This window comes from Musa acuminata, chromosome BXJ2-9, assembly GCF_036884655.1.
Source record: "Musa acuminata AAA Group cultivar baxijiao chromosome BXJ2-9, Cavendish_Baxijiao_AAA, whole genome shotgun sequence".
Taxonomy (NCBI): domain Eukaryota; kingdom Viridiplantae; phylum Streptophyta; class Magnoliopsida; order Zingiberales; family Musaceae; genus Musa; species Musa acuminata.
The window spans coordinates 2,570,785-2,595,588 of record NC_088346.1 but is presented as its reverse complement, the minus strand read 5'-3'; the positions used below and the strand labels follow the sequence as shown (position 1 = coordinate 2,595,588).

The following is a 24,804-nucleotide window of genomic DNA, read 5'->3' as shown; positions in this document are numbered from 1 at the left end:
GTTAGGAGCCATAGAGTCAGCTTGTTAATGTAACCTTTGAACACTCGCTGATTAAGATCCATCAGTATCACATCCAAACCATATAAAAGGGCTGCAACTTTACATTACCATCTTTTGCCATCTTTATCTCAGCCACATCAGTTGTGAACAACAGGGTGGTCAAAAGAACTACAGAATTCGAGCGAGAGATGCCTTGTAATGTTGTTAACTACAACCTGATCACTAAAATCAAAAACCCTGATCACTAAACTAACTACATCCTGTGATGTTAACCAAAGGACATGTCTTGTACACTAAGGCTCCTGCCAACGAGAGGTATGAAGAACTAATAAAGGATGCAACTTAGGAAGACATCGGTATGCTCCACCGGCTCTTCTAAGGGTATACAAGGTTATGTTAGGAACATTGTTGAGAATGCCACTCAACTGGAATCAAACTCCTGTTACATACAAACTAGCTGCAAAAACAATGTCACGCTTTATAGCATCGGAAGCTGTTTCCATCTTCTTATAGAGCGCAGAGTTGCCCATTATTGAGGCTGCATTCTTGAACTCACGACATGTTTCATCCAGTCTCACGATAGTTCTTACTATGAGACCTTCGGGCACATCAGTGAGTTCACATATATCTGCGAATGGTGTCCCCTGCAATGCACCGTGAAAACATCAGAATGAAATCTTTCCCGAACCATGTAAACTACAGTGATTTTCTTTTGGGATAGACGGAAAGACCTTTGCCCATTCATATACAACTTCAACAAGACCAAACTTGAGGTTCTCTCGTGCATATTCCACAGGATCAATAGCTAGTTTAAACTGCGATTGGAGCTGCCCCAATCTAACTGCTGTATCGTATAACCTAATGAAGGCAGGCAAGAAAACGTTAGTAACCATTATAAACAAACAAATACAAATTACAAATATCCCTCCCAAACTGAATTGTGCTCATAAGTACAATTAAGCAAATGCTGTCAATGCTAATTTCTATAAAATTCACTGGAAGTTACATAATCACTAGAAACCAAGTTTCACAGTCCCTAGGAATCAATGTCATATCACGATAAAGTTTTAGCCACTAATAAAACTAGTAGAAGCTCCGTATAAATTATTCAATGGATCCACATGTAAGGTCTAATTTGCAATCGGACAAAATTATATACCTTAAGGGGGAAAAAAGTCAGTATCTGTTATTGTGAAAAATACTGGAAATTGATTCCTATGTTAAAGATTTATCCCAAATAAAGCATCACTAGGAAAATTTAGTGTAATTTAGTGGAGAATATATATATCAACTGGAATACTACCTCCTTTTAGCATAAGCCAGCTTAGGAGTAAGTGATGGTTCAGAAGTGTTCTTCTGTTGGAAAACAAGAGATGACATAATTGCAACCGCTTCTTCAGCTTCTAAATCATCCAATTGGTTCTCAAACAAACATTCTGTGCATATCAATTCCTCCCCAGAGTTCATCTCACAGGCCACTCGGCCCTTTAGTTGAACAACAAGATCAGAATCAATACAATAGATCTCCTTCAGCACATCAATCTGCATATTTAAAAAGTAGTTAATTAATTTTTGTAGACTACCATTATGCATTTCAATACATCTAAACAAATCAAAACTATTGATAAGTGATTGCTAAATGCTAATTGCCAATGCTGTTCTTTTTTTCTTTTCTTTTTTTTTTCACAACTGTATTTAGGTGGTAGTAGTTCAACTCAAAATTCTATTATAAAATGAAATTCTGATATTTACTTGTTATTAAGTCTAGGCAAGAGACAACCCAACAACAATAACAAGAAGCCATAATGTCCCAACTACTTAGGGTTGGCTATTGGCTACATGGATCTTTACCCGCCGTTAAGCTCTGGTTAAGGAAACATCAGAAGAGACCCCATTTTCTAAAAAATCTCACACTACTAGTTATTAGTCATGACCGCAGATCCTATCGACAATCCGATTTGGGATCTAAAACCTATAGCATTTCACAGAATCATGTTGGATCAAATCCTCTTGATACTAGCATCCAAATTATTGGATGATATGCACCAGGAAAGAAAGAACTAGTATTTGCATTAAACATACCCGGCCTTGAAAATCTGGCATTTGCTGGAGTGCGTCATCTGACATTTGATATTTTAAAGCGTTAACTTCTTCTTTGTGCCTGTTTTGCTCCTTTATCAACATGATATGCTCATTAAACTTTATACATCCATGGCATTTGTTCTCAGCCATATTTTGCAACAATTTATTGTAGCTATGATACCTTTGCACGAGATCCATGTCCCTCAACTTGAGATCTAAGCAGTGTACAAAGAGAAAAGGAATGAGAAAAGAAAGGACAGGAGGGAGATACTCTATTCACGAAAAAAGAAAGTCTGCAACATTAGAACATAGCATTTTCTATCAAATCACAGATACTAAAGAGAAAGCTACTCCTGCTAAATAGACATGGAATACTTCCACTATGATACATAGGCTACGTCCTCTCTTGAACTGAGTCCTGAAGAAAGTACATCAAATCAAATAAGTGAAAAAAGAAGTTACTAATAGTACTTGAAATTTATCGCACTTGCCCTTCGGACTGAATCAATAACATGGTTTGCTTAATTTATGTAGACAAATGCTAAATCCACTCTACTGTTGCCAAACCTTAGCTCAAGTACATGATATGGAGAAAGTAGTGTTAACTTGGAGTCTGTGAATGGTATCTTGATAAGATTGCATGCACATCTTAAAACACAACGCGAGCACATGCTGTCATTATTCTTGTATGTACACAACATGACTTTTTACATAATAACCTTTTAACAATCAGTTTTTGTACATATCCTTATGAATGCGACATTTGCTTATATCTTCTTGATGGTATTTTCTTGTACATATAGCCTTAGAAGATATATGGGTGAAAAACTTTATTGATTATACATATACATGTATGCCAGAATGGCATGTAACACTCAAAAGTGTATAAATAAATAAATATATAAACAATAATTTGAGAACGGTATATATGAACCATACAAACTCAAAGAATTCGCACACAAATAAGTTTGTCCATGAACATGCACATACATATTTACAAATGTATATCCAAGTGCATGTGCTTGTGCATACATAGAGTCAAAGGTTAGTGCCCCTAGCATATGACATATCATGTAATTTAGCAGCACAACATATGCACTGCAAGCATCAAATGTCCTCAGTCTGGGATGGACACCGAAGAGAGATCCTGAATCATACCATTTATAACTACACCTATCTTCATGTCCCTGAGACAGCTAGAACATATGCTATGACCAAATTATGTCAACATGTTAATTAGCATTCAAACCGATTTTCACCTGATGCCTCGTGAAGGACACTGATATTTGTTGTGAACAGTGATCAATTGGATTGGGAAAAATGTTGATGCATTCCTAAGTCACATAATTTACATGAATATTGCAGAACAACTGTATACACTCCATGAAATTTGTTCATTGGCCTCAGTGGATAAACTGTAAAGCCAGAGAACATACCTTTTACAGCATCTAGCGCTGGAGGATACTTGTTCCCATCATGTTTCTTTTCTAGCAGTTGCTGAACAGTTTTTGAGTAAGCAATATTGCTGGGATCCTCTAGAAGTCGCACTTGATCGATCTTTATTTTGCAATTGCAAATAGACACGATGTCCTTATTATCTATTGCTATAACTTTGTAGTTCGTACCGGAAGCACTACCATAGTATGGCAACTTTATATTTATTGCACCAGATCCTTTACGAGAACTGACGGACGAAAAGTACTCTTCATCCATGCTGCGTTTTCCTTTCGGAGTAATAAAATAACCTTGTTGAAAATTTTGACTTTCTTCCTCTTGCAATTTGTTCGAGGACATCGATGGAGCTTGCGAAGCAATATCAGCAATCAATACTAAAATGATATATTGTTTATTAGCAGCAGAAGGCGTCTTCAAAACAGTGCCAAGCAAGTGATCTTCTGCCTACCAGTCCAGTCAAAACAAAAGGTCAGTGTTGAACTGAAAATAGGGAAGCAATTACAACAGAATATTTGCAGATGATTAATAAGACATAGGTAGAGGGGTATAACAATTTGCCTACTAGGCCAAATGATGGCCTGTCTGAATATGCACAAGGACAAGGTCCAATACTGAGGTAAAACCACATTCCTTTTTTACAGAGCTGTAACAGGGATGCATAAACCACATTATTCTTGTGCCATATATGATCAATTTGGTGCTCTACAAGTATTAATTTCAAAATAAGAACGAATCCTCGCACGAGAAAGTGATTCCATATGAAGCTCCAAAGTTTTAGAGCATATTCAAAATGTTAAAAAATCCAATCCTTTGACCGTCAAAGATAACAGCATCATAATATAACCAGATGAAAACACTTACTGATTGTGATTTGACAACCACCACTCTTCCTGGCGAAAGAAATTGTTGAGCAGTGTGTGATTGCAAGACAGCCTCTAAAATGTGTTGTCTGTGTGTTTCAGCTTCTGACGCCATCTCAAAATATTCTTCTATTGCAGGCTCACCTTTTATACATCTGACAGGCAAACAGTGAAGACTCTGAATATAAGAAAAAACATTGAATCATAACAGCAACCAAAATAAAGCCATAATGTTTATTTAGAAGTTGGTAGATACCAAATGTTTGAATACCATATATATATACTGGTCCTATCCCCTTACAGGCACACAAAATTAGCGACCTTAATTTTTTAGGCTTAAATACCATAGTATGTAATGGTCCGATACCCTGAATTTTTATGAAGAGGGTATTTATACCCTGCACTCAGATAATCATGAAGCATCCTTACAAGAATGGTATATGCGGACACCTACAGATTTCGATAAAGATGCTTTTTTTCTTTAGTTCTTCCAAGACACTAAACACCTCAGAGACTTGTAAAATTCAGTACATGTGGTTGGAAGATTTACTAAATATAGAATAAGTAAACAATAAAAATATGCATGCCAATAACTACAAAGTAAAAAAAAAGGCAAATTCAGTGGTAATACATCATTTTACAAAGAAATATAATTTGCAACGTATCCTATTTTAACAATTCTTCCTCCAGAAAAAGCTAAGAAAATTCTGGTAGACTCCAATGGTATTTTGGGTTGGAATACAAGTGTATAGCACAGAGGACATGACCTTACTCAATTTTTTTAGTACTTTGGCGTAGCTTTTGCAAAAGAAGACGCTCTTTCTCTGGCAAGTTCTTTTGTGCATGAAATTCAGCAAAGCTTCTTTTAAGCATGTCCTCCACCTGCAACATGCATTCACCAATGTTGCATTTATGCATGATAATATGTCATAAAATGATTTCAATTATTTAAAAAAAGGGCAGGAAACACAACAAAGGAAGTAATGAGCATGTAAAGGGCAATAAGTATCAGTTAATCTTTGTTTCAACAGAGAAAAGCACTAATGTGCAACATGTACTAATCCATCCTTGTATCAACAGAAAAAAGCACCAAGCATAGAAAATTAATCAAGCAGCAACTCCCTCGATGAGGTGCAATTTTTATATAATCTAAAAATGCAAGATTCTAGACTTGCCTACTCCCGTAATTGAACTCATACATGTCAAAGGTCGGCGTGGTAAATCATCAAATGGAAGCATGTACAAAATCATTCCTAGATGGGCCATGTCATATAGCCTAGCACATGTCAACATGGAATCTGCACGACACAAAGTATTATAACAATGATCCGAACAGGAATGGCATATGAGACCTCAAAATTACAAAGGTGCACTCAATGGCAGACTTGCAATACCTTAACTGTTTGAGCCTTCCCCAACCTATCCATGTAAATGATCGAAGATGCCACAAGGTGCAAATTGAGACCCACAGTGGACCCTAATCGAACATCTAAGGTACAGGGTCATGATACAGGCAAAAGGCTGCAGGCAGATAAGATTTTTTGGGTAAAGATTTAGAATGTGAAGCAAAAAAAAGGATCCTTACACAGAGCATACATATGTGCATATACATACATATAAATATTAGTACATATATTACACATAAATGCACACATGCATAACTCGAGACTGCCCTATGGATTTATAAACAATTGTCATCACAATAAATAATAAATGTCAACACACATCCGAAACTTTGTCAAATAGGAAATATCACATGCATATCAACAGAAAACATATATTAGATTATTCGAAGAGCCAAACACGATGTCTATTACAGCCTCCATATAGGCTACTACAACAATGACAGATTTCAAAAAAAGCAAAAGAATCACGTTTAGCTCAGTACTCCTTTTTGTATGGTTATATAGAGAGAAAGAGATTAATGAGTGGTGCCTCAAAGATTGATAAGAAAATGAGAGTTTAGACCAGTGATTTAGACCATTAATGTGATTCTGGAACCTATATATGATATCAATAACCATGACATTCCAAGTCCATTTACATACTTTAAGTTGTGCAAAAAAAGGATGATGATTAAGATTTTTTGAACAAGTTCCAAGATTTTTATTTGGAGACACTTTAAAGTATCTAGGCCAACTTCAACAGTTTGAATTTCTTTTATAAAATTCAGGAGAAATTTAAAACTGATCTAATATCAAGTCAGTGTCAAACAAATTATGCTCTCTTTCTATATATAGATGAACATGTTCTAAATAATAAACAGGTGAAGGAAAAATGTTCTTAGCACAACATCAGTGTCTACATTCTATAGTACCTTTAATTCTTCCACACGAAGAAGATGAAGTATCATGGTATAAGTCAAGCGAAACTGAGATTCAAGCCGTGTTGGTTTTCCAACCATTACTTGCTTCAAGTCACTTTCTTCTGGAATTTCATCACGGCACATAACAATAACAGTACCAATCTTATCTAAGCCTCTCCTGCCAGCACGGCCAGCCATTTGAATATATTCTCCTGGAAGCAACCTCCTGAAGTCCTTGCCATCAAACTTTCTCAGGGTATCAAAGACAACCTATGAGATTGGAGAGAACCTCAATAAAATTCAACTACGTATTCTTGCCACCGACAATTTTTTTCACTTGAAAAATTAAAAAGGCAAATCTAGATGAAAAATATCTAGAGAATGAGGCAGTTATAATGACAGAAGAATTTCCAGCAAATAATGTCAGAAAGGGGCAGATATAATATTGTTGTTCATGTCAACCCCACTAGAATAACTTTAATTAAATAATTTTCTGTGAGTTTCCAATATGATGTTTGCAAAATTTACTAAAGATAGCCAGTAACTGAATACATACAAAAACAATGAGAACAATCAAATGTTAACCCAACTCATAAGAAATAATCAAACTTATCACTACAGCACCCACATGAAGTAATAGCAATGTACCAGTCCACATCACAGTGATCAGGATGAAATATAAATTAGCATGAGAAAAAGAAAGGTACTAATTGTCATATCAGGTTGAGAGTTCCAGTATCTAGCTTTAATTAGAAAAAAGGTGAAAACCCAGTCACGGGATTCCTCCTGAAATTTGGAAGAATCATCAATATTTGCATAACACACAATATTATAACTATTTCAAGGAATCAGATGAGTCTTCTCCAAAAGTTTTTTAAAAAAAATCATGGTTCACCTTACCGATCTGCACAGTTTACCGATCAGCCATCGGTACGATATGTACCAAGGTGTATCGAGCTGTACCAAGCATACTGACACACGATACATGGGGGCATACCAATGTCCCACCCATACTGGTCCCCTATCAGATCAGTACATACCGCTCACACCAAGCAATACATATCACTCATACCGAGCAATATGCCACGGTACAACAAATCTTGAAAAAAAATATTAAAATTAAACATTAAGTAAAAAAAAAGGCCAAGGCATCTGTATTGTACAACACATAAAATGCATATCTATCAACCTTCCAGACAGCCATTTCTGAAGCTATATTTTGACCAGGAAGTACCTATGGTATGGTCCAACATTGAGCTGGCACGAAGACCAAGGCTTTTCACCTAGCCCAATCCCGTCCGGTTTGCAAGATGTAGCAGGGTCACCTACAGAAACAGAACCTAAAGCTAATGACTCATTCTTTCACCTACAGAAGCCAAACCTAAAGCTCGTTCCTTTTTCTGCTGCCAGCAACTGCCTTGCTCGTTGCAGCCGCTGCCTGCCCCTCAGTACTTCTCCACCTCCTATTCCTCCTGCTCTGCTCCTCTCCTCCTCCTCCTCCACCTCCCTTCCCCTACTCTGCTCCTCTCCTCTGCCAACTATTTTCCTCTTCTTTTCCTCCTCCTCACCCCTACACAGTACTGACCATACTGACCGGCATGCTGGCAGACCAGAGCCAAACTGGTCTGAGTAGTAAGTTTAAGATTTTAAACCATGACTCTGATATGAAATTTAAGACTGCAAATGACAACATAAAAAACCTGGACGCCAGGAGGAACCTTGAAATCTATCTTCTTGTCTGTCATCTTAATCTACTCCATGGAGATGTTATCAATCAAACCATATGTATTTCCTGTTTTAAATTCTGTTAGAGAAAACCAATGAGATGCAGAAAAAACAATCATCTATTTCACATAATTATGCATGGCATTCCAGGCAACAAAGAGAGACCATTCATCATATATTTTCACAACATTTAATCTGAATACTTCAAATGAACAACAATATCAACAATTCAACACCATAAATTCTTTCAGCAACATTCAGTAGCAGCGAAAGGGAAGGAAGGAGTAGGCAAAAAAGAAGTTAACAAGAAAGACAAGCAGATAGATCATTTCAAGAATGTTCTATCGTATAGAAAGTAGAAACAACAGCAATTACTTGGATAAAATATATCCTTCTCCAGCAGACTATACATAGGTGTCTCACAGTCCACAGAATTATATTATTGCTTTACTGTTATCCAAATAACTGATGTTGTTGTAGTCTCTATTCTTGTCTCCAAATTACAGAGTTCTCAGAATAAGATACATGGAGAACTAATCCTATTTTTTTCAACATTATTCTGAAAATAAATAATAAAAGCTAAACCATGCTATAAAGACAACAGTGACTAAGTAGAGAGACTCACTGTTCTTGCTGGAGCATTAACTCCCATAGCAAATGTCTCAGTGGAGAATAAAACCTACACAAAGTCCGAAAAGGAGCCAAATGAATCAGTCAGCGATCAATAATGTCAAAATACAAATCAGCCTTTACATGATTAATCATGACAACACGAATAACTAGTCTAACAGACATGAGTCTAAACATGACTAACTTAACAGAAATGAAGAAAAGCCACAGGACTCACAAAAACAAAACTGAGGGTGCATAACATTAGTCATTAAAGCCATCTGACACGATACTTATTTGTAACAAAAACTGAGATGCATATTCAACAGAGACGAAAATAGTTTATAGCAAGGAATTCACCATATCCATTCACGAGCAACCAAAATTCATCTCTGTAGCAATTATAAATGGTTACATAAAGACAAGAAGACCAACTTATCAATTATTGTTTGATAGAGAAAAAAATGTGTGGAAGAACTCGACAAAGAGCTAGCCAATGTCCATTATCACCATGCACAAATTCAATAATATCTATTGTGTTTAAGTAACCATTTGTTCAGTGAGATTATAAGTAATATAAAGCAAAAGGAGTCAGCCACAAGTAAATTAAATTATTCCCAACAAAAGTAATCACATTAATTTCATACAGACCGCTGACTTTATTAGCCTTATAATTAATTGAAGCTCTAGGAATACTTTGATGGATGCCTAAGGATGTGACAGTGATACCACTCTAGCAAAAGACAGTTAAATACCATGTACATAGGGAATTTGGCACCACCATAACCATGACTTTAAGAATAAACATGTGCGAATCAAAATGGACCAAACATACTCTTCAACTAAGTGAAGCGGCACCTGAAGTCAATCATATCACCTATGAATTCTTTGAAGTTAACAATATCGCATTTTAATTTTTTTCCTTAAATGTTCTCTCAAATTGTGTCCTCTTCTCACAGGGAACATGACATATTCAAATAAAAAATCAGGCGAAGCTTTGGCATCCAGTAAAATAAAATCAGCAAAAATAATGAAATTCCTTAACCCTTTCTAGCGAACCATAGAGGAAAACAGTCAGAGCTGAAGGAAGACAACTGGATGAGTGTTTGGATGTCACCATCAACAATTGTTTGGTTTTTACTCCTCTCTTCATTCTCTTTCCCACTTTTAAGTAAAAGAGCTGGCATGTATTCCGAGTTTGGTGTTGGTATTACATGCCAATGATGATACCATGTCAACCATTGACCAGCATGCTGATCGCCAGTGATACTTAAATCCTCGAGAAGAACACCAATCTTTCTCTCTCTTCCTCCACCGCCTCCTATTCTTCCTTCCTCCTCCACGCCATCCTCTTCTCTTTCTTCTTCCTCTTCGAGTCACCAATGTGTACTAGTGTACCATGCTGACTGGTCTACCCAAGGACCAATACAGGTCCGGTACTCACAAGCAAAGCAATCAATTCTAATTCATCAATGAATTAAGTCGCTAGAAGCATATGAGGAAAATAAGGAAAAGCCCAAACAGAACCTTGATCACGCCACGGCAAAAGAGCATCTCGACAACTTCTTTTACAATAGGAAGAAGCCCAGCATGATGCACACCAATGCCTCTCCTTAGCAGGTTTTGGACTCGGACAACCTGTAAAATGCATCCACAGGGTTGATGAATTTTGAGTTAATAAAGGTCAAACACACAAGTTTAATTGGAAGTTAATTACTTGTGGAAGATTCCTATCAGAACCCTTTAGCCTTGAAAACGCCTTATCACAGAAGACCTTTATCTCACTTTTCTCAGAACTAGTTGTCAGGTCAGTCCCAGTCATGTTATCTGCTGATTTATCAACACGGTTCTTTGAAAAGCAGAAAATCACCACCTGGAACCGATGAGTTTTCAGTGAGATGTAGATTCCTATTCCAATACGAAATAAATTTAACTATCAAAAAGCATGAAACATAAACTGGAGTCCTTGACAGAAAAAGCTCAGTTGCTTAAAACCCTTTCTTTTCTTCTCCCACTCTCTGCCACCAAAGAAACAAAGTTCCTACATACAGGTAATATCAGATAACAGACTAAGACATCAAAAATTATATCCACATCATTGAAATTAAACATACAATGACACCACAGATAATCATAGTCACGTTGCAAAGTGAACCCTATTTTGGGGAACCAAAATATAGATAAAAAAACACAATGCCAGAAGTTAAAGGTAGCAAACAGAAATACATATACCAAAGCTAAGAATGTCTAAATGGAGAAAAAAGCTAAGAATTCAGATTAGAGCAGGCATTCGAGAAGGGGCAAAACAACTCATTACAAAAGTTGCATATAACTGGAAAATGGTTGCGATGGAACATTACTCAAACTAATAGAAAATAGATTTCTATAAAGTAAATCTTGGAAATATTGTTCCTTACAGGCAAAAGGGAGTTCTTTGAAAGTTTGTTTACGAGTGATAGCCATAAAGATGACTCTGATCTCCTTAGTCCTGAATGACTATGGTTCATCCCACTAGTTCCATAAGAACTGTGAGTGATCTGATGTCCCGAGTGCTTCTGAATTTTCCCTCGACTAGAACTATCATGTTGTCTAGATTGGCTTCCAGCTTGAGCAAATGGAACTCCAACTTTTGTTCCAGACTGTCCCATGCCAGCACTTGATTTTTTTCTCTTATAAACATCTTTAACTGCTCTGAATCCCTGAGGCAAAAAAGTATCACTCTCACAGACTTTGTACAACTCTCCAGAGTAGAACAAGCAGTGCTCAAGAGGAACGGGTCTTTTTGTTGTCCTGATAACCAAAGAGTTGGAAGATTATGAAAAGAACTTTTTGTTGTTTTTCCATATATTCATGAAAAGAGAAAAGGCAAAATAAGGGTGGAGAAGTGTAAGAGGTGGTATAAGCAAAATAATAGCAGTTGATGCAGTTACATAATTCTATAATTAGAATAATTGACACATACCCTGTAACACGGATCTTCTTTTGTTTTGTTCGACCAATCCAATCAGCAAATTCAATTGTGTTTGGGACCTACAAGATGCTCCAAGAATATCCCAAGTCATTGAGATGATCTGAATACAGCACATGTGAACAAAATAATTTCTAAAATAGATCCACTTGAATCACTTCATATTACTGATAAAGTAGTAAGCACTATGTTATTGTGATCATAAGAAAGTAATTTTATTCCATTTATGCTGTTCGGATTTCTCAGGTAGCAAAAGAAAATGCAAGCTATATGTGAAAAGCTTTAGCCAAAGTATGGCCTCGAGCAAAGAACATCATCAGACCCAAGAGTCGATTTTCACAATCAGAAGTTAGGAGTTAGCTTGATTGCATGCAATAAGACTGGTAAATTATAACTATGCCCCAAATCGCTCCATCCTGTATCATCATATAAATCAGTATATTACTGCAGTATATCATTGAATAGCATATCACAGACTATGAAGATCTTCTATGTGCTGAACAAGCCCACTATATCATAAATTTTAGCATTTATAATGGTATATTAAGGAGGGAACCGAAACCATCCTCCATACTTTGATATTATATCTACTAAGAGAGATGACTTGTAGATTTCACAAGATAAGAAGAGTCAATATGAGTTACCAATAGAGTGCAAGGAATGCAAAAGTATATATGTGCAAGTTGAGAAAAAGGGCGAACCCTAAATTAGGGGTGAATAGAACATCTTCCATAAAGGTAGACATTTTGAACGAACAGCATACTGCTGGACAAGTCTTTGGCAAAGACCAAGTAGCTGACTACTGCCTTAATAGCTAGAGTTGCAAAACTCATGTCCTCCAATTGCTTACATGAGATTATGGAGCCGACTGCTTTTCTTTCTCCAAGTAAAAAAGTAATCAACTGGAATTATAAACTGGAAAGTAGATAGAAAGCCCCCGTCGGCACTTCAAAGACAGGATCTACAGAACTATATCCAAAAAAGAAAATGTACCGTTGCTGAAAGGAGGATAATATTGACATGTCTTGGAAGCATGATGATAACTTCCTCCCACACAACACCTCTTTCAGCATCATTGACATAATGCACCTCGTCAAATATAACCTGTTTGCAAAATGCCAAAAAGCAAAATTACTAGGGAATCCTGAGATCATGTCAAGTTATTGGGCATATTAGGGTAGTTCTAGACTCTGAGAATATGTATAATCAAATATAAACTAACAAACACATCATTACCCATTCAATGTCGCGGATGATATCAGCACCTCTGTAAAGCATTGACCTTAATATCTCAGTAGTCATGATGAGACAAGATGCTTCCGGCTTCAAGCTTACATCTCCAGTAAGAAGGCCTACATCAAACTTCCCACAAAAGTCCCTGTACTTCTGGTTGCTGATGGTTTTTATTGGAGCAGTATAGACAGCCCTTGTGCAGTGCTACATAATATAAAACGTAATGAAAAGAGACACAAAGCCAAAATTTTTGCAAAGTTATTTGTCTGATAAGTAACATACTCGAAAGATTATGGATAAGAACAAAATTAACTAAAAATTTCATCAAACAAGGTCCATACAATCATGTCCAGTAAATTGGATACTGAAGTCATTCTGAGCCAAACAGTAACAGAGTTCAAAGATATGATATGGACTCAAGTTACTCGACAACTATACAGATATAAAAACATAAATAAAGAAATAGCAAAGGAAGCTGCATACTTTGGATGCCAAAGCAAATGCATATTCTGCAACGACCGTCTTTCCAGCTGATGTATGAGCAGCTACAAAAACAGACTCACCTCTCTCAAGATGATATATGGCCTGCACATACCAGAAAGTACTTTAAAAAACTAAGCCACTACAGCACGTGATTGGCATGTTAACAAGGTTGAATGAAAATATTATTCTCAAATTTCATGGGCAACTATAAACATATGCTCCAGCAATAATATCATCTTTTGAACCTGTTGGAGATTTTTGTGTTAAGATGTATGACAATCTTTCATGTTGTACATCCATCACTTTTCACTACATCAAAAATAAAAACAAGTTTTAAGATATTGCAACCCTTACTGATGCTCAAAGAGACAGACATTACTACAGAAGTGACATAATACAAGGATGAGAAGAATTTGTGATGTTCAGCCTTTTTTCAGAATGTTACTTTATATGTGCATCAGAATATCTTTAAAATATGATTCTCTTATCCATGCATCATTTTTTAACCAGCATGGCTCCAAGTTACTGTTGACATTCGAAGTATGCTACATGCAAGAATTTCGAGGTGCAAATTATGTGTGTTATAGTTTGAAGGCGATTTCAAGAGATATTTTCTAAATGCATTAATTCCTTCTTGCCATGAATATATATATACATATATATACATATATAAGCTTAGTACACAACTTGAAACAAATCATCATTAGTCAAAAAGGTAGCAATCAACAGATTATGGATGCTAGGCTGTAAAGAAAATGGTCCAATGATCATAGACCAAAGACAATCATATACTACCAATGTATACTCATGGAATTAGATTGGTGTTCCATAAGGCAGATAGTCGTTGGAGAGAGTGTAAGAGATATCTGTTACAATGTTAGTTAAGTTGAACTTAAGAATAATGATTCTGTTATGTTGACATAATATGCAATATACGTGCAGCCGATGTCTTTAGATTTTTCATGAATTTAAACAACAAGAAATAGTGGGAGAGGAATCAGAACCCCATCATTGGAGAGAGAGTAAGAGATATCTGTTACAATGTTAGACAAAAAATGCTTGATGATGATCTGCCTCAACGTAATAAACTATTCTCTATAATAAACTACAGAAATTATGAAAATCAGCTCCTTCCATAAACAGTTTTGCTGCTTCATTTGTTATGTATACATAACAAAACGAACCAAGATATCCTTGCATAAGCCACTAGATAACTATGGTACATATGCATGTAACTATTGTACATATTCTACAGCTGGTGCCTAATTTGTTGAAGCAAATTTATGTATACAGCCAACACACATAAATATGCATATAAGACAGAATACTTGAGAATTGGTATAAATATTACAAAGCATTCAACTGCTATTAACTTGGAATGATGATATTCTTTGTTCTTGGAACCATATCTCAGCAATGGCATAGATTCTTATAAGACCAAAACTTACTTTGCCCTGTAGAACTACATACAGAGCATGTTGTTCTCATTATGCTTTAAGGCTTAAGCCCCCCTCAACCCAAAAAAATAATTTAAAAGAAAATTATCCCCAAAATGTCATTGTTGTCAAAAAAAACCGACACGAGTTATTAAACATCAAAATATTTTAGAAGTCTGGTTTATTTTCTGGCATTTTCTCACATCACAGTATTAGCAGGGACAAAAGCCTACAAAGGGTGAATCTAGTTACTAAATAATTTACACCTTTACATGTGGTTCACTTGATACAGGAGCAGACACTAAAGTCATTAGTTACCGTACAACATAAGTATTAGCACCTATGATAGATAGGTATATACATGTTTAACACAATCATACTGTACCTCTTTCTGGAAGCTATCCAACTCAAAAGGGAAGTCAATGGCCATATCAGGAACAAGTTCATAAAAGTGACTGACAATCTCGTCATTACCACCAACAAGAGCCCATGCCTGTGAAAAAAGATGCTTATCAACCATAATTGAAACAAAACAATAACATCCTGAATTCAACTATAGGCAAGGAGAGGTGTCCCGAAGTTTGCACAGCATTGCTATAATTTTACACAAAACATGTTGATCGAGCAAATCTCACTTAGCCATGATCAATTAAGAAGCATGTGAAACATGCTTTTTAATGATGACAGAGAAATGGACACAAGAATGGCAAAATTATACTTCATAATGGGAGAATGGTAACTTTTTTGTTTTCTAATGGGTTCCACCTGATTCTCTTGTTGATTAAACCAATAGCAACCAACCATTTCATATAACACAAAAAAGAACTTTTTTTGCACATCATGAGGCCCAACAGTCGAGAGTAATAACAGAAGCATGAGTATTTAATACCTCTCCTTGGTGCTTACTAGAATCAATGTTCTGCCCAGGTAATTCGTCTCCCATGTTTCCTGGCTCACTTAAAATCATGTTGTCTGAAGAAATTTCAGATTCAGGAAGAGGATCAATATTTATCTCTTCTTTTTCATCTTCATTTTGGACAGAACCTGGATTAGATGAAACAGCAGATTTGTCAGAAGAATAAATTAGAAAACAAACATAAATTTTCTTGTTTGAAGCATGCGGGGCGGAATAGAACCACATTAACTTGATTTGGAATATTGATTTAATTAAGGTTCAACTTGTCAAGGTCCACTCCAAACATTGAAGGTTCTGAAACTTCTTGATCTAAATGTTTTTTTCCATCAAGTCTAATATATCATTGTCTCACCACATTGTACAATAACATGCATGATTAAAAGATAAATGCACATTATCAATATCTGAATTGGCTATTATTTCTAAAGCACGTCTAGTGCTATATTACCATACATCACTCCAAGAATAGAGGGTTGCATGAAACACATGTGGGTTTGCAAATGTCAAGTAAAGCTGAAAGCAGGCACCCTTTATCCTTGTTCATGCAGATCACAATTTTGTCCCGATAACTGTGTCGTTGGGAGAACTCCTTGTTAAATCTCTAATAAGCCTGGACCACACCCATTATAAGTAACCACTATGAGCTCCTTAGTCTAGTAGAGACCATTATCTGTCCATTATACATATCCTCTGGAAAGGGATACACTGTGTGTGCATGTGGCGATCCTCAGTGCTCCAAGAGCACCAAGAATGCAAATGCTAACTTCTAGCTAACTCCCTTCTAAAAGAGGTACTACTTGTTAACATTCAGAAGCAACTCATATCAACATTCACTTTATTAGGGAACACCACATGATGAGCTTTTCTAGTTCTGACCACAAGACCATGAACATTTATTATTTACGACTGGGCAGTGGGCTCTTCTTGAAAACCAATTAGGGCCTGTAAGGAATAAGTGTGTGAAAACTTTCGTGCACGCGGCAATTGCAGATCTATGTGATACTTGTCGACTTCAGGTGATATTATTTATGGTTATATTTTAGTTCTCAGCTTTGCCTTTTCCTCCTTGTGACTGCAAGTTGCATTTCCACATGCACAAGGGTGTCAAAATCCCTGCAATACAGAGTGAAGCAAGCTCACATGAAAGGAAGAATCGTAAGACGGATCATTTACTGCATTTGTTGTTCAAGCGCCTACCTAGACAGAACAACAGACAAGGTAAGCAATATGTGTATTCCCTAGCATTGCCTCCTCCTCTACTTTTTATGCCAAACCACTTTACAGATTCCAGCATTTCATGTTTCTTACTTTGACAGAGCAACCATAACAATGAATCAACAAATTGCAATAAAGAAAAGTGCCAGCTAAATAATTGAAAATCCATCAGATTTGAAACTCAAGATCATTGTGAAGCATGGCAAAAAGGAAGATACAGAAAATCATCCAAACTCTTGTTCTTTTCTCCTATTTGAAGCAACTAACAGATAAAATAGAAGGAGCTTATACCAACTTACTAGAAAGGTCAAAATCTCACCATCTCCTATTGATCCTTCGATAATATCTTCCTCCCAAGCCTTTTTAAATAAATCATCAAACTGCACCGAGTACATATTCTGCAGCAAAGACAAAATTGGCATGAAAATGTGATGGCATGATTAGCCTCTACACTATCATAAACTTATTAAAATTTAGAAGAAGGTAGATATAGAACTAAAAGTAAATGGAGAAAATCCAACTATAGATCATAAGTGTTACAGCTTTTCCATCTGACAACTACATGAACGATGAGAACGGTGAACCAATCATTTCATACTTGTTGTAATTCACACCACAGTGATCCAGTCCGCCTCTAGATGTTTTCTAACCCCTTGTGGCATCACACGACAGTGATAATAGCATATCAAATTTCTGGTCTTATATAAAGATCATACATTAAATAGGGCCCTCAAATTAATCATAGCTCTCGTGCTCAATCAGAAAAAGGAGAGGCGCAAGACTCCCACCAATCTGGGGCTTAGCGAGGGTCATTATCTGCAGCCTTTCTCCCACAATCAGAAAAGAAGTTCCCATAACTCTAAAACTCAAAAATTCGACACCCAAGTCATGGAAGAGAAATCTTTCTGATGCCAAGATTTGTGTTACCTTAACGATATCACGAGCAATTATAATGAAACAAACTGACACACAGGAGAAATGTCACCGTGATGCCAATGTTAGTGTTGCACCAATAATATCACAAGCAATCATTACAAGAAAAATTCTCCAAACATATTAACAAGTTCTGGTTTCATTATGATCCATGACAGTTTTGCACTTCAATCATTAGGTGGGAGCCGCACAATCAGAACAATGAAGATGACATACCAAGGATTTCAAGATAACCACAAACCAACTTTCCATAGTATAACTGCTCAGGAGAGAAAATGCTTAATAGCTAAGCATCGACGTACCAAGTCATCATCCATCAAATCCTTCTTTGCTGCAGAGATTTTCTGATCGGTGCACGTCCAATGGTAGGGATATTTCTTGAAAAATTAAAGGTAACAGCATCAGGTGATGTGCTGGCAACTGGAGATTAACATTAAGAGAGTCGTGGAGTGACTAAATCAGTACCTTAAGATCACCTAAATCCAGTCCCTTCTTAAAGCTAGGAGGAACAGTCTCAGCAGGACCCCCATCGAGAACTTTGCGAACCCATTCACCGCTAAGAGCACCTTCAGGAGGGTTCCTCGCCAAAGCTTGAGAACCATCAAGGCCACCCGGTCGGAACGGACGACTGTTGGTGCTACCCCTTACAAAGTCCTTCGCTGGTCCAGGCATTCGTGGCATCGATCCAGAATTTTGGGCTCCTTCCATCAGCTCAGCCACATCTACCTGGAATAGAACAAACAAGATACTTACAAAAAAAAAAAAAACGTTGCCACAACTTCCATACAAGAAAGATGTTATGATGCGAGGAAAAAGCGGGGAAGATAAAAGACCATCCCCAGATACCTCCACCGAAGAGGGATTCCAGATTCCCGAAGGGCCCGTATTCTTGGAACGTCTAAAAGGCAACTCCCACGAGGGGGCCACAACGGAACGCGGGGCCGACGGCTCCAGCGGGACCTTCGCCCGGCCAAACCAATCGAAGTCCCAAAACCGCCCAGAGTTCTCCACGGAGAACTCGTCAGGGTCCAGCTCCGGGCGAAGGTAATTGTCCTCCAGATACTCCTTCAAGCTTTCAGGCGTTTCCGGAGGAAAAGCCGGCGGCTACAACCAAAGAAGACGATTATTTCTTCATCTACGGCGCTCGAGAACTTGGAGAAACAACATAAAAGCCCCACATCAACGTAAAAGAAAAGGCGCCAGCCAATCCGCGGTGCTCAAGAACATCGAGTAACGATAATGAGTTGTTCACATACCGACGAAGAAAACGACCAGTCAATCGGCGGAACTACGCACGAAACTGCAAGATTGGTGGTTTGCGACGATTACAGAAGGGGAAATGAAGGAGGAGAACTCACGAGGATGAAATCGGGGAGAGAACTCAAGGGGGTGGGGCGCTGGACCGGCGGGAGCGGCTCGAGCCGGAGGTGGCCGCTGTAGCCGGTAAACCCTACCCGGAAGGCGACCTCGTTGGTCGCCTCGACGCGCTCCATCGACGGATCGTTATTCGGCTCCGCCGCCGACTCCGCCGGTGCTGTCCGAACAATGCCCTAGCTTGCTTTCGCTTTCTTTCTTTCTCTTTCTTTCTTTGAGGCGTCGCGTCCCGTAACTCCGGCGCGGTTTATGCACCGAAGCTGCTGCTGCGTCAGAGAAGGCAAAGCAGTAACAACGGGACGCCTCACCCTTTTCTTATGCCTGGCCACTTTCGGCTGCCGTTATCCTTTACTTGTCCATGGCGTCTTACTTTTAGGCCGGTTTTAAACCTAAGGTTTGGGCCGTATTTGGGCCATAATTGGGCCATGTAAAAGCCTATAATTATGTGTTTATCTTTGTAAAGATTGGGTTTTTAATATTATTAGTATGATGATGATATTTTTAATATAAAATACATAAAATACAATTATAGACATATTTTTAATATAAAATATATACAATATAATTATTGAAATATATAAAATACAAATCATATTTTTAATATTCTTAGTACAATGATACTCGAGGGATTGAGTTATAAATGATATTAATATCAAATTGAGTTATTGGAGCAAACACAATTGATTGATTACCGAAACTAATTAGTGGAGGTTTTTCTACCTAAATTGTAAAAGAAAAAAATCGATTAATTATCTAAGAAGGACTTAAAAGTATAATTTGTATATTCTGAGCTCGATTAACTATTCAGAGTATTTGAACTCGTTCAGCCTCTACTTAATTTCCGACCCATATGAATTCTAATTTCAGCTGACGGATCTCCTAATCTTAATTGACTGCATTATTCTTCTCTCGAACAAACACGTTGAGCTCACTTTCCTTTTCCTGCAAACTACGCCATCATCCCTTCATTCTCACTACGGACAGGCGCTTCCCAACCATTGTTTAAGCGTGGACGATGTCACAGGCAGCGAAACAGCATGCCCACAAGTCTCCTTGCGACCGCTGGTCTTGGTTCAGATTTAGGTGCCATAGGAAAGCATTCCGAGTGCTCCACAGACAATGACAGATGTTATATATATTTAGCAAATCACTAATTAAGTATCCCATATATATATATATATATATATATATATATAAAGCTAATAATCATGGCAAATGTCTATGATGAGATATTCTAATGGTTAACACATTATTGTGTGATCCATTTGTTTCACGTGGAATGGTTAATTATCTTTAGTTTCTCGATCCCTATACTTAAAAAATTTTATATTGATATTTTTTTATAATTATAAAATAAAATATTTAGATCAATTTATCATCGATCTTACTAACGAAAATATGAAATATATATATATATATATATATATATATATATATATAATTTTAATGTTCAAGTTGATAATGACAACATCAGTGGTGGTGAATGATAACACTATTGGAGGTAACCGTTATGGATGACAAAAGTGATGATGAGAAATGAGCATCAATTTGTATCCACGTCAACGTTGATACAGATACAAAGTAACGAAATTGTCGCTTGATAATTGTGTCGACATCGACATATACGTAGAGTAGCCCTCACATTTTAATGTTACTCTTATTCATAATAATCACCCACGACCTATAGCGATATCATCGTTCTCCACCACTAATTAAAACGTTAAAAATATATTTTTAATATTAGAATAAATGGACATAGATAATATTCTTTCGTAATCATACAAATACCGATGTAACTTTTTAAAATATAAGGTTCGAGATATTAAAAGAAGTTAATAACGAGTTCCATGTGTGATAAAATATTTCAATCTTATATTATTTATTTCGCTTGCTATGTGTTTTCTTATTGTTTTACATGCAGTCCAAGTCTTTGACTATATTTGAAGGACTGGTTACTTAATCCTCCTACTACGGGAGACCTGATCAAGAGTTATGCTCTAAGGTTCAGTCGGCAAGAAGCTAAATCTGAGATGTATGTGTGTGTGTGTGTTTTCCGATGAGTAGCAAAAAAAATGATTAAGATAAGAAGATCCATCTTTTACGAAAAGAAAAATCCTTCAGAAATGCTCTATTTCATCTGATGGAAAATGACTTGCGACTCACAAGAAGTGGGATCCAGAAATGCTTGACATGGAGAGATATATGACCTTTATGTGGGATTCAAGAAATCTGGATGTATTCTCCCTGTTTATTCTACCAAAACCTTGTTTGCCAAGATTCCTCCCCGCACCTAAGATCAAAAACGACTCAGCAGCTACATTTTCCAATCCCTTTATAAGCTCCTGTTGCCTTCTCACTCCATGCAACCTTCCCAATACAGGAAGAGCGAGAGGGATAGGAAGCACAGAAGAAATGGAGTCTTCTTCTTCGTGGAAGGCTCTACTCCTCGCGGTGTTCTTCCTGCTTCCTTTGCTGGCACAGGGAATGACTCGACACTACAAGTTCGATGTGAGTATCTCGACCGACGCCAGCATCAGTTTCCAAGCCCTTCAATCTCCAACATATACAGTATGGATACACATCTCATACGACGTAAAAGAAAGCATACGAAGTGAATAATAGCTTTCTTATATATATATAGTACCGTACGTATCCTATTAATTAACCCATGCAACAGCGCCACTTCATCTTCCTGCTTTAATTTCATGGTGGGTGCAGGTGGTGGAGAAGAGCTTCACTCGGCTCTGCTCCACCAAGTCCATCGTCACCGTGAACGGCCAATTCCCGGGGCCAACTCTCTACGCAAGAGAGGACGACACGGTGGTGGTCAAGGTCGTCAACCGCGTCAAGGTCAACGTTACCATCCACTGGTGAGCAGTCTCCATCCACGCCACCTTCGAAATCTCACCTGCAAGCTTAACCACTGCTCGAGCAATCTGTATGAGCCCCCACTGCGTCGAACATTGGATCAAAGACTCATACGAGTGGGGTTGATTGCAGGCATGGAGTTAGGCAGCTGAGGACGGGATGGGCCGACGGACCGGCATACATCACCCAGTGCCCGATTCAGCCAGGCCAAAGCTACGTCTACAACTTCACCCTCGCGGGGCAGCGAGGCACTCTCCTGTGGCACGCCCACATCTCATGGCAGAGAGCTACGGTTCATGGCGCCATCGTCATCCTCCCCAAGCGCGGTGTTGCGTATCCCTTCTTCCCCACGCCTCATAAAGAGGTGGTGCTGGTCTTGGGTAATCATAGCTGAGCTCATCCGACACACGGTACTCCTTCGTTATGCGTCTTGGCATCAGAATGCAGATTGATCGGTTTGCTTCGATTTGATCTCAGCGGAATGGTGGAGATCGGACGTCGAAGCTGTGATAGACGAAGCCATGAACTCGGGTCGTGCCCCCAATGTGTCCGATGCCCACACCATCAATGGCCATGCGGGGCCCGTCTCCGGTTGTGCTTCTTCAGCTCAGGGTAAAGTATTCGAGACGCTATAAGAAGATATCTGGAAGGAGATGAGATCTGAGTCGGACATTGAACTGTAATCGCAGATGGGTTGACGGTGCGGGTGGATAAGGGCAAGACTTACCTGTTCCGCATCATCAACGCAGCACTCAACGAGGACCTCTTCTTCAAGGTCGCCGGGCATCAGCTCACCGTCGTGGAGGTGGACGCCACTTACACCAAGCCCTTCACCACCGACACTCTGCTCATCACTCCCGGCCAAACCACGAACGTCCTCCTCACCGCCGACCAAGGCGCCGGCAGATACCTGGTCGCTGCCTCCCCTTTCGCGGACTCGCCGCTGGTCGCGGTGGACAACAGGACGGCTACGGCCACCGTGCAGTACGCCAGCAGCGTATCCGCCTCCGCTGTGGTCACCACCACCAAACCTCCTCCTCAGAACGCCACCCCCGTGGCGTCCAGCTTCGTCGACGCCCTCCGCAGCCTCAACTCGAAGCAGTACCCCGCGAAGGTACCACTGATGGTGGATCGCTCCCTTCTCTTCACCGTGGGCCTCGGAGTGAACCCATGCGCGACCTGCACCAACGGGAGCCGAGTGGTGGCGGACATCAACAACGTGACCTTCGTGATGCCGACGACGGCGCTCCTCCAGGCGCATTACTTCAACACGAGCGGGGTGTTCACCGATGATTTCCCGGGGCAACCGCCTATAGCTTTCAACTACACCGGCAGCGGCCCGAGCAACATGCAGACGATGAACGGGACGAGGCTCTACCGCCTGCCTTTCAACGCTTCGGTGCAACTTGTTCTGCAGGACACCGGCGTGATAGGACCGGAGAGCCACCCCATCCATCTACACGGCTACAACTTCTTCGTGGTGGGAAGGGGCGTCGGCAACTACGACCCCCAAACATCTCCCTCCAAGTTCAACCTCGTCGACCCGGTCGAGCGAAACACCATCGGCGTTCCCACGGGAGGATGGACGGCCATTAGATTCAGGGCGGACAACCCAGGTAGGTTCACATGTCCGCACGTGGTAAAGGCCTGATGGCACAGCTTGAGTCCTGACGAGGTGGACTGATGGATGGATGCAGGTGTTTGGTTCCTGCACTGTCATTTTGAGGTGCACACGTCGTGGGGGCTAAAGATGGCGTTCGTGGTGGACGACGGCAAGGGCACCAACGAGTCGCTGCTGCCACCACCGAGCGATTTCCCAGCTTGTTAGCTACGGAATAGTCATCCATCGAGGAAGAGAAGACGAGGAAGCAACTCAATGGAAGGCAGAGAGTTGCGGACATGTCGTCGAGGCTTTGCTTTGTTGTTGCATGAATGTTTTGTTGTTTGGGCTTGCGTTTAATTTGCGGCGATGCACGTCTGAATTGTTTATGGACCAAAACAGCCTTTTTTGTTTTTGGTTTTGATTGTAAGAATTTAAAGTTGATGCAATAATTAACTATATGCATATTTATTATTACTACTATTATTATTCATTTTGTTTGGTCCATCAATCACATATGGAAGCTTGTCTTCTCCCCGTTATGGATTTCGAAGAAACGGAAGAGGAATAAAATATAAGAAAGAAAGAGGAATTGGGATCCGTTCGTTCCCTTCTCTTGTCTTCCTCTTTCGGATAACATATGCTAATCTCGACCTGACGTCCTAATCATCTATTGCTCATGGATTTGCGTGGTTCCAAAGAAATATCACAAAGGCTTTCAGAAAGTGGACATTGACATCAC

The 24,804-nt window shown here is 38.8% G+C and overlaps 2 protein-coding genes across 2 annotated transcripts; one reads left to right on the top strand and one right to left on the bottom strand.

Moving 5' to 3' along the window:
* Positions 1–81: 81 nt before the first annotated feature.
* Positions 82–19,945, bottom strand: LOC135622445 (DExH-box ATP-dependent RNA helicase DExH11-like). Its single transcript, XM_065124314.1, has 23 exons — positions 19,579–19,945; positions 19,067–19,324; positions 18,686–18,946; positions 18,523–18,597; positions 17,607–17,685; positions 16,046–16,200; positions 15,542–15,649; positions 13,721–13,822; positions 13,241–13,441; positions 12,998–13,108; positions 11,999–12,066; positions 11,454–11,826; positions 10,754–10,909; positions 10,564–10,674; positions 9,053–9,106; positions 6,715–6,972; positions 5,170–5,279; positions 4,399–4,552; positions 3,519–3,981; positions 2,083–2,297; positions 1,304–1,542; positions 732–858; positions 82–644 (listed from the first exon to the last, which is right to left on the bottom strand). Exons 1-23 carry the CDS (start codon positions 19,711–19,713, stop codon positions 432–434), a joined length of 4,026 nt encoding a protein of 1,341 aa, XP_064980386.1. The 5' UTR covers positions 19,714–19,945; the 3' UTR covers positions 82–431.
* Positions 19,946–21,946: 2,001 nt separating this feature from the next.
* LOC135622444 (laccase-22-like) lies at positions 21,947–24,518 on the top strand. Its single transcript, XM_065124313.1, has 6 exons — positions 21,947–22,102; positions 22,313–22,464; positions 22,595–22,842; positions 22,940–23,074; positions 23,152–24,078; positions 24,160–24,518. The coding sequence occupies exons 1-6, from the start codon at positions 22,007–22,009 to the stop codon at positions 24,288–24,290; spliced, it is 1,689 nt and encodes a 562-aa protein (XP_064980385.1). The 5' UTR covers positions 21,947–22,006; the 3' UTR covers positions 24,291–24,518.
* Positions 24,519–24,804: the final 286 nt, after the last annotated feature.

Bases quoted from the DNA above. Each gene is read 5' to 3' on its own strand.
- LOC135622445 (XM_065124314.1), bottom strand. From the start codon at position 19,713: ATGGAGCGCGTCGAGGCGACCAACGAGGTCGCCTTCCGGGTAGGGTTT. The intron at 12,067-12,997 runs GTACATTTTCTT...AGCATCTTGTAG, and splicing joins TTATCCTCCTTTCAGCAACG to GTCCCAAACACAATTGAATT. The intron at 859-1,303 runs GTAGTATTCCAG...TGCCTTCATTAG, and splicing joins CTGGCTTATGCTAAAAGGAG to GTTATACGATACAGCAGTTA.
- LOC135622444 (XM_065124313.1), top strand. From the start codon at position 22,007: ATGGAGTCTTCTTCTTCGTGGAAGGCTCTACTCCTCGCGGTGTTCTTC. The intron at 22,465-22,594 runs GTGAGCAGTCTC...GGTTGATTGCAG, and splicing joins GTCAACGTTACCATCCACTG to GCATGGAGTTAGGCAGCTGA. The intron at 22,843-22,939 runs GTAATCATAGCT...ATTTGATCTCAG, and splicing joins AGAGGTGGTGCTGGTCTTGG to CGGAATGGTGGAGATCGGAC.